The 12500-nt window shown below is 54.7% G+C and overlaps 1 protein-coding gene across 1 annotated transcript in view; it reads left to right on the forward strand.

Annotated features, from left to right (window-relative positions):
• LOC144673708 (cytospin-A) overlaps positions 1–12500 on the forward strand; it is a 41256-nt gene that overhangs the window by 533 nt on the left and 28223 nt on the right. The window contains exons 2-4 of the mRNA XM_078535408.1: positions 1372–1445; positions 5504–5673; positions 6683–6833. Of these exons, the coding sequence (XP_078391534.1) occupies positions 1372–1445; positions 5504–5673; positions 6683–6833 (395 nt within the window). The remainder of the gene's footprint in view (positions 1–1371; positions 1446–5503; positions 5674–6682; positions 6834–12500) is intronic.

The following is a 12500-nucleotide window of genomic DNA, read 5'->3' on the forward strand; positions in this document are numbered from 1 at the left end:
GTACACAATCCCAATGGACCCAAACCCCTTCCCGTTCACTCCCACTGTACACAATCCCAATGGACCCAAACCCCTTCCCGTTCACTCCCACTGTACACAATCCCAATGGACCCAAACCCCTTCCCGTTCACTCCCACTGTACACAATCCCAATGGACCCAAACCCCTTCCCGTTCACTCCCACTGTACACAATCCCAATGGACCCAAACCCCTTCCCGTTCACTCCCACTGTACACAATCCCAATGGACCCAAACCCCTTCCCGTTCACTCCCACTGTACACAATCCCAATGGACCCAAACCCCTTCCCGTTCACTCCCACTGTACACAATCCCAATGGACCCAAACTCCTTCGCATTCACTCCCACTGTACACAATCCCAATGGACCCAAACCCCTTCCCCTTCACTCCCACTGTACACAATCCCAATCCCAAACCCCTTCCCGTTCACTCCCACTGTACACAATCCCAATCCCAAACCCCTTCCCGTTCACTCCCACCGTACACAATCCCAATGGACCCAAACCCCTTCCCGTTCACTCCCACTGTACACAATCCCAATGGACCCAAACCCTTTCCCCTTCACTCCCACTGTACACAATTCCAATGGACCCAAACCCCTTCCCGTTCACTCCCACTGTGCACAATCCCAATGGACCCAAACCCCTTCCCGTTCACTCCCACTGTACACAATCCCAATGGACCCAAACCCCTTCCCGTTCACTCCCACTGTACACAATCCCAATGGACCCAAACCCCTTCCTGTTCACTCCCACTGTACACAATCCCAATGGACCCAAACCCCTTCCCCTTCACTCCCACTGTACACAATTCCAATGGACCCAAACCCCTTCCCGTTCACTCCCACTGTGCACAATCCCAATGGACCCAAACCCCTTCCCGTTCACTCCCACTGTACACAATCCCAATGGACCCAAACCCCTTCCCGTTCACTCCCACTGTACACAATCCCAATGGATCCAAACCCCTTCCCCTTCACTCCCACTGTAAACAATCCCAATGGTCCCAAACCTTCCCGTTCACTCCCACTGTACACAATCCCAATGGATCCAAACCCCTTCCCGTTCACTCCCACTGTAAACAATCCCAATGGTCCCAAACCTTCCCGTTCACTCCCACTGTACACAATCCCAATGGATCCAAACCCCTTCCCGTTCACTCCCACTGTAAACAATCCCAATGGTCCCAAACCTTCCCGTTCACTCCCACTGTACACAATCCCAATGGACCCAAACCCCTTCCCGTTCACTCCCACTGTAAACAATCCCAATGGACCCAAACCCCTTCCCGTTCACTCCCACTGTACACAGTCCCAACAGAGAGTCTGAGGAAGCATTTTCTCGTTCCACAGAGCTGGTGGTCCTTTTGAAATCGGAACGCGATGCGCTGAAGACTGAAGTGAGCAGGCTGAACGAGAAGATGAAGGTAGGGATTGGGGAAGTGGGGCTCGTTTGTGGTGGGTCTGGACCCTCCCTGAGTAACCCCTACCTCTCCTGCTCCTCCCTCACCCCCGCTGCACCATGAATGTACTGACCTGCCCTGGGGCCATACCCCATGAGCTGAGAGAGTGGATCTTCGACCCCAGGGGACTTCCTTCCAACAGCCCCCACCTGCCTGTCAAAAGGGCAGTAGGACCACCACAATCGACAGACACACACCCCCTTTCCCTGGTGTGACAAAGCAGTTGGTAAAGGCTGAGCCGTTTAAAACCCAGAGAGAAACTTCAACAACTGTCATAACCTAGATTTTCAATTGGAATGTTTGAGAGGCAGCTCCACATTCAGGAATAAGACCACTGAGCCTCAAGAGGTATTTTTAACAAAACAAAGTTAAACATTTATTAATTTAACAACAAATTAATCACATACACGTATCTACTAATTAATACTGTAATAACTGTTAAACAAATCCCCAAATGAATCACTCCCAGGTAAACCTTTACCAAGGCAACAATAGCCCATAGACCGGAAACAGATACCAGGCAAAGCACATTATAGCCATCCAGACTTAACATTGAGTTCAACAACTACAGACCATGAACTCTCTCCTCCATCCTCATCCCATTTTTATCCCCCTTCTTCAATAATTATTCTTTCTCCTATCCACTTATTTTTATTTGTTTTCATTTGAATCCGTTTTTTATCTCCACCTTTATCCTATTTTCGATCTTTTTCCCCACCACCAACCCCTCACCTCACCCATTCCCACAAGGGCCATCTGTCTCATGGTCATGTTGTTTTTTCAAGCGCGCTGACCCCTGTCCTGCTATTATCACATTCTGCTTTCTGACAATGACACCATCAGCACCTCCCTTAGCCAGTTACCCTACCATTAACACCCCCTTTGTCCCTTTGTCCATGAGTCCTTACCACTACCATTAACACCCCCTTTGTCCCTTTGTCCATGAGTCCTTACCACTACCATTAACACCCCCTTTGTCCTTTTGTCCATGAGTCCTTACCACTACCATTAACACACCCTCTGTCCTTTAGTCCATGAGTCCTTACCACTACCATTAACACACCCTTTGTCCTTTAGTCCATGAGTCCTTACCACTACCATTAACACTCCCTTTGTCCTTTTGTACATGAGTCCTTACCACTACCATTAACACTCCCTTTGTCCTTTAGTCCATGAGTCCTTACCACTACCATTAACACTCCCTTTGTCCTTTTGTACATGAGTCCTTACCACTACCATTAACACTCCCTTTGTCCTTTAGTCCATGAGTCCTTACCACTACCATTAACACTCCCTTTGTCCTTTTGTACATGAGTCCTTACCACTACCATTAACACTCCCTTTGTCCTTTAGTCCATGAGTCCTTACCACTACCATTAACACTCCCTCTGTCCTTGTGTGCAGAGCATCTATCACAATCTCTCCTTTGCCTCCACCTCTCACTGGCCTTCTACCCAGCTTCTCCTGCTCCATGCCCCCTTACACAGCCTGAATTCCACCACATTTGGACTTCTCTTTAGCATACGGACTCGAAACGTTAACTCTGTGCGTCTCTCCACGGATGCTGCCAGTCCTGCTGAGTTTTTCCAGCATTTTCTGTTTTCGATCCAGGCAAAGCACCTTTGACCTTACACGTTCAAAAAGCCATTCCCTGCCATTTGGTTCCTTTTCAGACATAGCTGTAGGCTTCGGGGTTGAATAGGTCTTAAATGCCTCTGGCTTACCCACGCTAATTCCCTTTCTGTTTACACCTAGCTTCCCCTTTGAAGGGAAATTTTCCATTGTATTCACTGAATCACAGAATCACTCAGTGCAGAAGAGGCTCTTCGGCCCATCGAGTCTGCACCGACACGTGAGAAACACCTGACCTACCTACCTAATCCCATTGACCAGCACTTGGCCCCTTAGCCTTGAATGTTATGAGGTGCCAAGTGCTCATCCAGGTACTTTTTAAAGGATGTGAGGCAACCCGCCTCCACCACCCTCCCAGGCAGCGCATTCCAGACTGTCACCACCCTCTGGGTAAAAAAGTTTTTCCACACATCCCCCCTAAACCTCCTGCCCCTTACATTGAACTTATGCCCCCTTGTGACCGACCCTTCAACTAAGGGGAACAGCTGCTCCCTATCCACCCTGTCCATGCCCCTCATAATCTTGTACGCCTCGATCAGGTCACCCCTCAGTCTTCTCTGCTCCAACAAAAACGACTCAAGTCTATCCAAACCTCTCTTCACAACCTAAACGTTTCATCCCAGGCAACATCCTGGTGAATCTCCTCTGCACCCCCTCCAGTGCAATCACATCCTTCCTATAATGTGGCGACCAGAACTGCACACAGTACTCCAGTTGTGGCCTCACCGAAGTTCTATACAACTCCAACAGGACCTCCCTACTTTTGTAATCTGTGCCTCGATTGATAAAGGCAAGTGTCCCATATGCCTTTTTCACCAGCCCACTAACATGCCCCTCCGCCTTCAGAGATCTATGGACACACACACGCCAAGGTCCCTTTGTCCCTCAGAACTTCCTAGTGCCATTGTTCACTGAATACTTCCTTGTCAAATTACTCCTTCCAAAGTGTATTGCTAGGTTTTTACTAAATAATTTTTCAACCTATCCTAACAATAATCCTTTCATTCCACCAATGTTATTCATAACATAAATACATTGCTTAGAGTCTGGGCACAAGATTTTCCTCTCACTCTTGAATACTTTATTCAACAAATTCAAATTTACACTTTACCTTCCCCTCCTCACATTTATCTAATTAACATCGCAAAACTACTACACATTAAAGCACCCAGACTACCAGGCTTTAATCCAACTAAGACACACACATACACACACATAGACACAGACCCGACTACAATTCTAATTTAACAATAATTTCCAATAACACAACAGGCATTAATATCTCTTCATGACACTCCCCTTGCATTCCTCCTCCTCTCCGCCCCTTTTCCAAGGTCCAACCGAGAGATATTGGCCATACCGCTCCTAGTGATCAAGGCGAGGATGGTATTCTAACATAAACTCCACCAATGACCTTCCCTCCATCAAAATTGGGGATGTTCGCTGATGATCGCACAATGTTCAGCACCATTTGCGACTCCTCAGATACTGAAGCAGCCCATGTCCAAATGCAGCAAGACCTGGACAATATCCAGGCTTGGGCTGACAAGTGGCAAGTAACATTCGCGCCACACAAGTGCCAGGCAATGACCATCTCCAACAAGAGAGAATCTAAACATCGCCCCTTGACATTCAATGGCATTACCATCACTGAATCCCCCACTATCAACATCCTGGGGGTTACCATTGACCAGAAACTGAACTGGACCAGCCATATAAATACTGTGGTTACAAGAGCAGGTCAGAGGCTGGGAATCCTGCGGAGAGTAACTCACCTCCTGACTCCCCAAAGCCTGTCCACCATCGACAAGGCACCAGTCAGGACTATGATGGAATACTCTCCACTTGCCTGGATGAGTGCAGCTCCCACAACACTCAAGAAGCTCGACACCATCCGGGACAAAGCAGCCCCGCTTGATCGGCACCCCATCCACAAACATTCACTCCCTCCACCACCGACGCACAGTAGCAGCAGTGTGTGTACCATCTACAAGATGCACTGCAGCGACTCACAAAGGCTCCTTCGACAGCGCCGCCCAAACCCACCTCCTCTACCATCTAGAAGGACAAGGGTAGCAGACACATGGGGAACACCACCACCTGGAAGTTCCCCTCCGAGCCACTCACCATCCCGACTTGGAAATATATCGGCCGTTCCTTCACTGTCGCTGGGTCCAAATCCCGGAACCCCCCTCCCTAACAGCGCTGTGGGTGTACCTACACCACACGGGGACTGCAGCGGCTCAAGAAGGCGGCTCACCCACCACCTTCTCAAGGGGGCAGTTAGGGCTGGGCAGTAAGTGCTGTCCCAGGCAGTGAGACGCAGCGAATCCTGGTGGCCAGGAGTGAATAAAATAAGCCTCAATGTTTCTGTCCCTGACAATGTTAAGGTGGAGGGAGAGGAGTGGCTTCAGTTCCAACATGACATGCACCTCGCCGTCACTGTGGCAGACCGCCTGCGACTAGAGGCTGAAGCGGAGATCGAGGGGCTGAGGGAGAGGCTGGAGGAGGAGGAGGGGAAGAGCAGGAGACTGCAGGAGGAGCTGGACGCCACGCGGAGGTAAGGAGGAGGCGCTGGCAAGACCCAATCTCAGGAGGGGAGTTGGCCAGCAGGGTCAACAGTCACGACCCAAGGCACTTCGCGGGTAGGAGTGAGGTATCGAGGGTAAAAAGAGGGCAATGCAGAATCCAGGGAACGGTCTACTCCCCTCAACCGAACATGATGCACAAACCGGTCCCTCGAGGCTCAAAGTCAAAGAGGTGACCGAATGAGCGGCTGAAGGGGATTTATATAAGCAAAAATGCTCGGCTGAGCGTCACACAATGTCCTTTCCCACTCGGGATCGGGTGTCACAGTGCGTTAGATACACTGTCCTTTCCCCCTCTGGGACCGGGTGTCACAGTGCGTTAGATACACTGTCCTTTCCCCCTCTGGGACCGGGTGTCACAGTGCGTTAGATACGCTATCCTTTCCCCCTCTGGGACTAGGTGTCACAGTGCATTAGATACGCTATCCTTTCCCCCTCTGGGACCGGGTGTCATAGTGCGTTAGATACGCTGTCCTTTCCCCCTCTGGGACCGGGTGTCACAGTGCGTTAGATACACTGTCCTTTCCCCCTCTGGGACCGGGTGTCACAGTGCGTTAGATACACTGTCCTTTCCCCCTCTGGGACCGGGTGTCGCAGTGCGTTAGATACACTGTCCTTTCCCCCTCTGGGACCGGGTGTGACAGTGCGTTAGATACACTGTCCTTTCCCCCTCTGGGACCGGGTGTCACAGTGCGTTAGATACACTGTCCTTTCCCCCTCTGGGACCGGGTGTCACAGTGCGTTAGATACACTGTCCTTTCCCCCTCTGGGACCGGGTGTCACAGTGCGTTAGATACACTGTCCTTTCCCCCTCTGGGACCGGGTGTCACAGTGCGTTAGATACACTGTCCTTTCCCCCTCTGGGACCGGGTGTCACAGTGCGTTAGATACACTGTCCTTTCCCCCTCTGGGACCGGGTGTCACAGTGCGTTAGATACACTGTCCTTTCACTCCATGTCCTCTGTTTCTCTCTCCATGTAGGAAAGCGTCCGATACCATGGATGGGTTGAGGGAGCGTGACCTTCCGTCCCTGTCAGTATTGAAGCTCCCTGGAAACGAGGCAAACAATGGCCACCATTACCAGCCCCATGTGAGGTGCCACCATTGGAGTGAGGTGACCTCATTCTCCGAGGTAGGTTCACCTTGATGGACTCAAACCTCTGCTGTGCGCTATCCCCTCCATTACGCCCGATTTCCTCTTCAGTTCGACACTTGCCATCACCTCGAGTCTCCCTCCTTGTTCCCTCGCTGATGCTCCCACAGGACGACTCGGAGCGGGGCACTCGCTCCAAGCCACTATTCGACCAAGTGAGGCATCGCATCCAAGCTCGCCCCTCCTCCTTCAGCCGTTTTTCTTGCTCCCTCGATCTCTGGTCCTGTTTGGTCCGTCTAAGCCAATTCCTTATTGTTAGGAATGAACGGAGGGAGCGCCGCACTGTCGGAGGGTCAGTGCTGAGGCAGAGCCGCACTGTCGGAGGGTCAGTACTGAGGGAGAGCCGCACTGTCGGAGGGTCAGTACTGAGGGAGTGCCGCACTGTCGGAGGGTCAGTGCTGAGGGAGCGCCGCACTGTCGGAGGGTCAGTACTGAGGGAGTGCCGCACTGTCGGAGGGTCAGTACTGAGGGAGTGCCGCACTGTCGGAGGGTCAGTACTGAGGGAGAGCCGCACTGTCGGAGGGTCAGTACTGAGGGAGGGCCGCACTGTCGGAGGGTCAGTGCTGAGGGAGCGCCGTACTGTCGGAGGGTCGGTGCTGAGGGAGGGCCGCACTGTCGGAGGGTCAGTACCGAGGGAGAGCCGCACTGTCCGAGGGTCAGTACTGAGGGAGTGCCGCACTGTCGGAGGGTCAGTACCGAGGGAGAGCCGCACTGTCCGAGGGTCAGTACTGAGGGAGCGCCGCACTGTCGGAGGGTCAGTGCTGAGGGAGAGCCGCAGTGTCGGAGGGTCAGTGCTGAGGGAGCACCGCACTGTCGGAGGGTCAGTACTGAGGGACAGAGAGTCAAAGACACGGAGATTGACAGAAACAGGGAGCGAGCCTAAGAGACTGAAAGACTCAGACAGAGTCAGAGAGAGCATAGGAGAGAGAGAAAGAGAGGGAGAGGGAGAGAAAGTGATGGAGAGAGAGTGATAGAGACAGAGAGAGAGAGAGAGAGAGACAGACAGAAATAGAGAGAGAGAGAGGGACAGAGAGAGGGAAATAGAGAGAGAGAGAGAGGGTCAGAGAGAGGGAAATAGAGAGAGAGCGGGACAGAGAGAGGGAAATAGAGAGAGAGAGAGAGGGACAGAGAGAGGCTCGGAGAGAGAGACAGACAGATAGAGGGAAATCGAGAGAGAGAGAGGGATAGAGAGAGGCTGGGAGAGAGAGAGAGAGGGACAGAGAGAGGCTGGGAGAGAGAGAGGGACAGAGAGAGGCTGGTTGAGAGAGAGAGAGAGAGAGAGACAGAGAGAGGAAAATAGAGAGAGAGAGGGACAGAGAGAGGCTGGGAGAGAGAGAGAGACAGAGAGAGGGAAATAGAGAGAGAGAGAGGGACAGAGAGAGACTGCGAGGGACAGAGAGAGGCTGGGAGGGACAGAGAGAGTCTGGGAGGGACAGAGAGAGGCTGGGAGGGACAGAGAGAGTCTGGGAGGGACAGAGAGAGGCTGGGAGGGACAGAGAGAGTCTGGGAGGGACAGAGAGAGGCTGGGAGGGACAGAGAGAGACTGGGAGGGACAGAGAGAGGCTGGGAGGGACAGAGAGAGACTAGGAGGGACAGAGAGAGGCTGGGAGGGACAGAGAGAGAGGGGGAGGGACAGAGAGAGGCTGGGAGGGGCAGAGATAGTCTGGGAGGGACAGAGAGAGACTGGGAGGGACAGAGAGAGTCTGGGAGGGACAGAGAGAGGCTAGGAGGGACAGAGAGAGTCTGGGAGGGACAGAGAGAGGCTGGGAGGGACAGAGAGAGACTGGGAGGGACAGAGAGAGTCTGGGAGGGACAGAGAGAGGCTGGGAGGGACAGAGAGAGGCTGGGAGGGACAGTCAGAGTCTGGGAGGGACAGAGAGAGAGAGAGATGGACAGAGAGAGTCTGGGAGGGACAGAGAGAGTCTGGGAAGGACAGAGAGAGACTGGGAGGGACAGAGAGAGAGAGGGAGGGACAGAGAGAGTCTGGGAGGGACACAGAGAGACTGGGAGGGACTGTGAGAGTCTGGGAGGGACAGAGAGAGGCTGGGAGGGACAGAGAGAGGCTGGGAGGGACAGAGAGAGAGAGGGACAGAGAGAGTCTGGGAGGGACAGAGAGAGTCTGGGAGGGACAGAGAGAGTCTGGGAAGGACAGAGAGAGACTGGGAGGGACAGAGAGAGGCTGGGAGGGACAGAGAGAGGCTGGGAGGGACAGAGAGAGGCTGGGAGGGACAGAGAGAGGCTAGGAGGGACAGAGAGAGTCTGGGAGGGACAGAGAGAGGCTGGGAGGGACAGAGGGAGACTGGGAGGGACAGAGAGAGTCTGGGAGGGACAGAGAGAGGCTGGGAGGGACAGAGAGAGGCTGGGAGGGACAGTCAGAGTCTGGGAGGGACAGAGAGAGAGAGAGATGGACAGAGAGAGTCTGGGAGGGACAGAGAGAGTCTGGGAAGGACAGAGAGAGACTGGGAGGGACAGAGAGAGGCTGGGAGGGACAGAGAGAGGCTGGGAGGGACAGAGAGAGGCTGGGAGGGACAGTCAGAGTCTGGGAGGGACAGAGAGAGTCTGGGAGGGACGGAGAGAGTCTGGGAAGGACGGAGAGAGACTGGGAGGGACAGAGAGAGGCTGGGAGGGACAGAGAGAGGCTGGGAGGGACAGAGAGAGGCTGGGAGGGACAGAGAGAGGCTAGGAGGGACAGAGAGAGTCTGGGAGGGACAGAGAGAGTCTGGGAGGGACGGAGAGAGACTGGGAGGGACAGAGAGAGTCTGGGAGGGACAGAGAGAATCTGGGAGGGACAGAGAGAGTCTGGGAGGGACAGAGAGAGGCTCGGAGGGACAGTCAGAGTCTGGGAGGGACAGAGAGAGGCTGGGAGGGACAGAGAGAGACTGGGAGGGACAGAGAGAGGCTGGGAGGGGCAGATAGAGACTGGAAGGGACAGAGAGAGGCTGGGAGGGACAGAGAGAGACTGGGAGGGACAGAGAGAGGCTGGGAGGGACAGAGAGAGAGACAGAGAGAGGCTGGGAGGGACAGAGAGAGAGAGGGGGACAGTGAGAGTCTGGGAGAGAGAGAGAGAGGGACAGAGAGAGACTGGGAGGGACAGAGAGAGGTTGGGAGGGACAGAGATAGAGGCTGGGAGGGACAGAGAGAGACTGGGAGGGACAGAGAGAGAGGCTGGGAGGGACAGAGAGAGAGAGAGGGTGACAGTGAGAGTCTGGGAGAGAGAGAGAGGGACAGAGAGAGTCTGGGAGGGACAGAGAGAGAGAGAGGGGGACAGTGAGAGTCTGGGAGAGAGAGAGGGGGACAGCGAGAGACTGGGAGAGAGAGAGGGGGGCAGAGAGAGACTGGGAGAGAGAGAGGGGGGCAGAGAGAGACTGGGAGAGAGAGAGGGGGGCAGAGAGAGGCTAGGAGGGACAGAGAGAGAGAGGGAGGGACAGAGAGAGTCTGGGAGGGACACAGAGAGACTGGGAGGGACTGTGAGAGTCTGGGAGGGACAGAGAGAGGCTGGGAGGGACAGAGAGAGGCTGGGAGGGACAGAGAGAGAGAGGGACAGAGAGAGTCTGGGAGGGACAGAGAGAGTCTGGGAAGGACAGAGAGAGACTGGGAGGGACAGAGAGAGGCTGGGAGGGACAGAGAGAGGCTGGGAGGGACAGAGAGAGGCTGGGAGGGACAGAGAGAGGCTGGGAGGGACAGAGAGAGGCTAGGAGGGACAGAGAGAGTCTGGGAGGGACAGAGAGAGGCTGGGAGGGACAGAGGGAGACTGGGAGGGACAGAGAGAGTCTGGGAGGGACAGAGAGAGGCTGGGAGGGACAGAGAGAGGCTGGGAGGGACAGTCAGAGTCTGGGAGGGACAGAGAGAGAGAGAGATGGACAGAGAGAGTCTGGGAGGGACAGAGAGAGTCTGGGAGGGACAGAGAGAGACTGGGAGGGACAGAGAGAGGCTGGGAGGGACAGAGAGAGGCTGGGAGGGACAGAGAGAGGCTGGGAGGGACAGTCAGAGTCTGGGAGGGACAGAGAGAGTCTGGGAGGGACAGAGAGAGTCTGGGAAGGACGGAGAGAGACTGGGAGGGACAGAGAGAGGCTGGGAGGGACAAAGAGAATCTGGGAGGGACAGAGAGAGGCTGGGAGGGACGGAGAGAGACTGGGAGGGACAGAGAGAGTCTGGGAGGGACAGAGAGAGTCTGGGAGGGACAGAGAGAGTCTGGGAGGGACAGAGAGAGGCTCGGAGGGACAGTCAGAGTCTGGGAGGGACAGAGAGAGGCTGGGAGGGACAGAGAGAGACTGGGAGGGACAGAGAGAGGCTGGGAGGGGTAGATAGAGACTGGAAGGGACAGAGAGAGGCTGGGAGGGACAGAGAGGGACTGGGAGGGACAGAGAGAGGCTGGGAGGGACAGAGAGAGGCTGGGAGGGACAGAGAGAGAGACAGAGAGAGGCTGGGAGGGACAGGGAGAGAGAGGGGGACAGTGAGAGTCTGGGAGAGAGAGAGAGAGGGACAGAGAGAGACTGGGAGGGACAGAGAGAGGTTGGGAGGGACAGAGATAGAGGCTGGGAGGGACAGAGAGAGACTGGGAGGGACAGAGAGAGAGGCTGGGAGGGACAGAGAGAGAGAGAGGGTGACAGTGAGAGTCTGGGAGAGAGAGAGATGGACAGAGAGAGTCTGGGAGGGACAGAGAGAGAGAGGGGGACAGTGAGAGTCTGGGAGAGAGAGAGGGGGACAGAGAGAGACTGGGAGAGAGAGAGGGGGGCAGAGAGAGACTGGGAGAGAGAGAGGGGGGCAGAGAGAGACTGGGAGAGAGAGAGGGGGGCAGAGAGAGGCTAGGAGGGACAGAGAGAGAGAGAGAGGGGGACAGAGAGAGACTGGGAGGGACAGAGAGAGGCTGGGAGAGAGAGAGGGGGGCAGAGAGAGGCTGGGAGGGACAGAGAGGGACTGGGAGGGACAGAGAGAGAGAGGGACAGAGAGGGACTGGGAGGGACAGAGAGAGTCTGGGAGGGACAGTCACTATGGGGAAGTGTTCTGTCTGGCCAGGAATTGAGGCTGGGAACCCTGCCTACTGGCCTCTGTCCCACCCACCCCACCCCTGTCACCTCTACAGCCCCCGGTTCACCATCTTCCAGGTTTTACAGCTGGTGTCCAGTTGTGGCGTTGGTCTGAGAGCCTGAGGAAACAGCTGGACCTCCCACGCTCAGTCTCTGAGGAACAATCCGACTGAACATTCCCAGCGTTCTCTCAGCAGCAGCACTCCGCTCCAAACACTGAGGCTAGGGACAGAGCCAAGGAAAGATATCCAACTCAGGGAGGGAGAGAGAGGGAGAGAGAGAGAGAGACAGAGAGAGAGAGAGAGAGACAGAGAGAGACGGAGAGAGAGAGAGACAGAGAGAGAGAGACAGAGAGAGAGACATGGAGAGAGAGAGAGACAGAGAGAGAGAGAGAGGCATGGAGAGAGACAGAGAGCGATAGAGAGAGGGAGGGAGAGAGGGAGGGAGAGAGAGAGACAGAGAGAGAGAGAGAGACAGAGGGAGACAGAGAGAGAGAGAGGGAGACATGGAGAGAGAGACAGCAGGAGAGAGAGAGAGGCAGAGAGAGACAGAGAGGGAAAGAGAGACAGAGGGAGACAGAGAGAGAGAGAGACAGAGAGAGACAGAGAGAGAGAGAGAC

Source organism: Cetorhinus maximus, unplaced genomic scaffold, assembly GCF_964194155.1.
Source record: "Cetorhinus maximus unplaced genomic scaffold, sCetMax3.hap1.1 HAP1_SCAFFOLD_440, whole genome shotgun sequence".
NCBI lineage: Eukaryota > Metazoa > Chordata > Chondrichthyes > Lamniformes > Cetorhinidae > Cetorhinus > Cetorhinus maximus.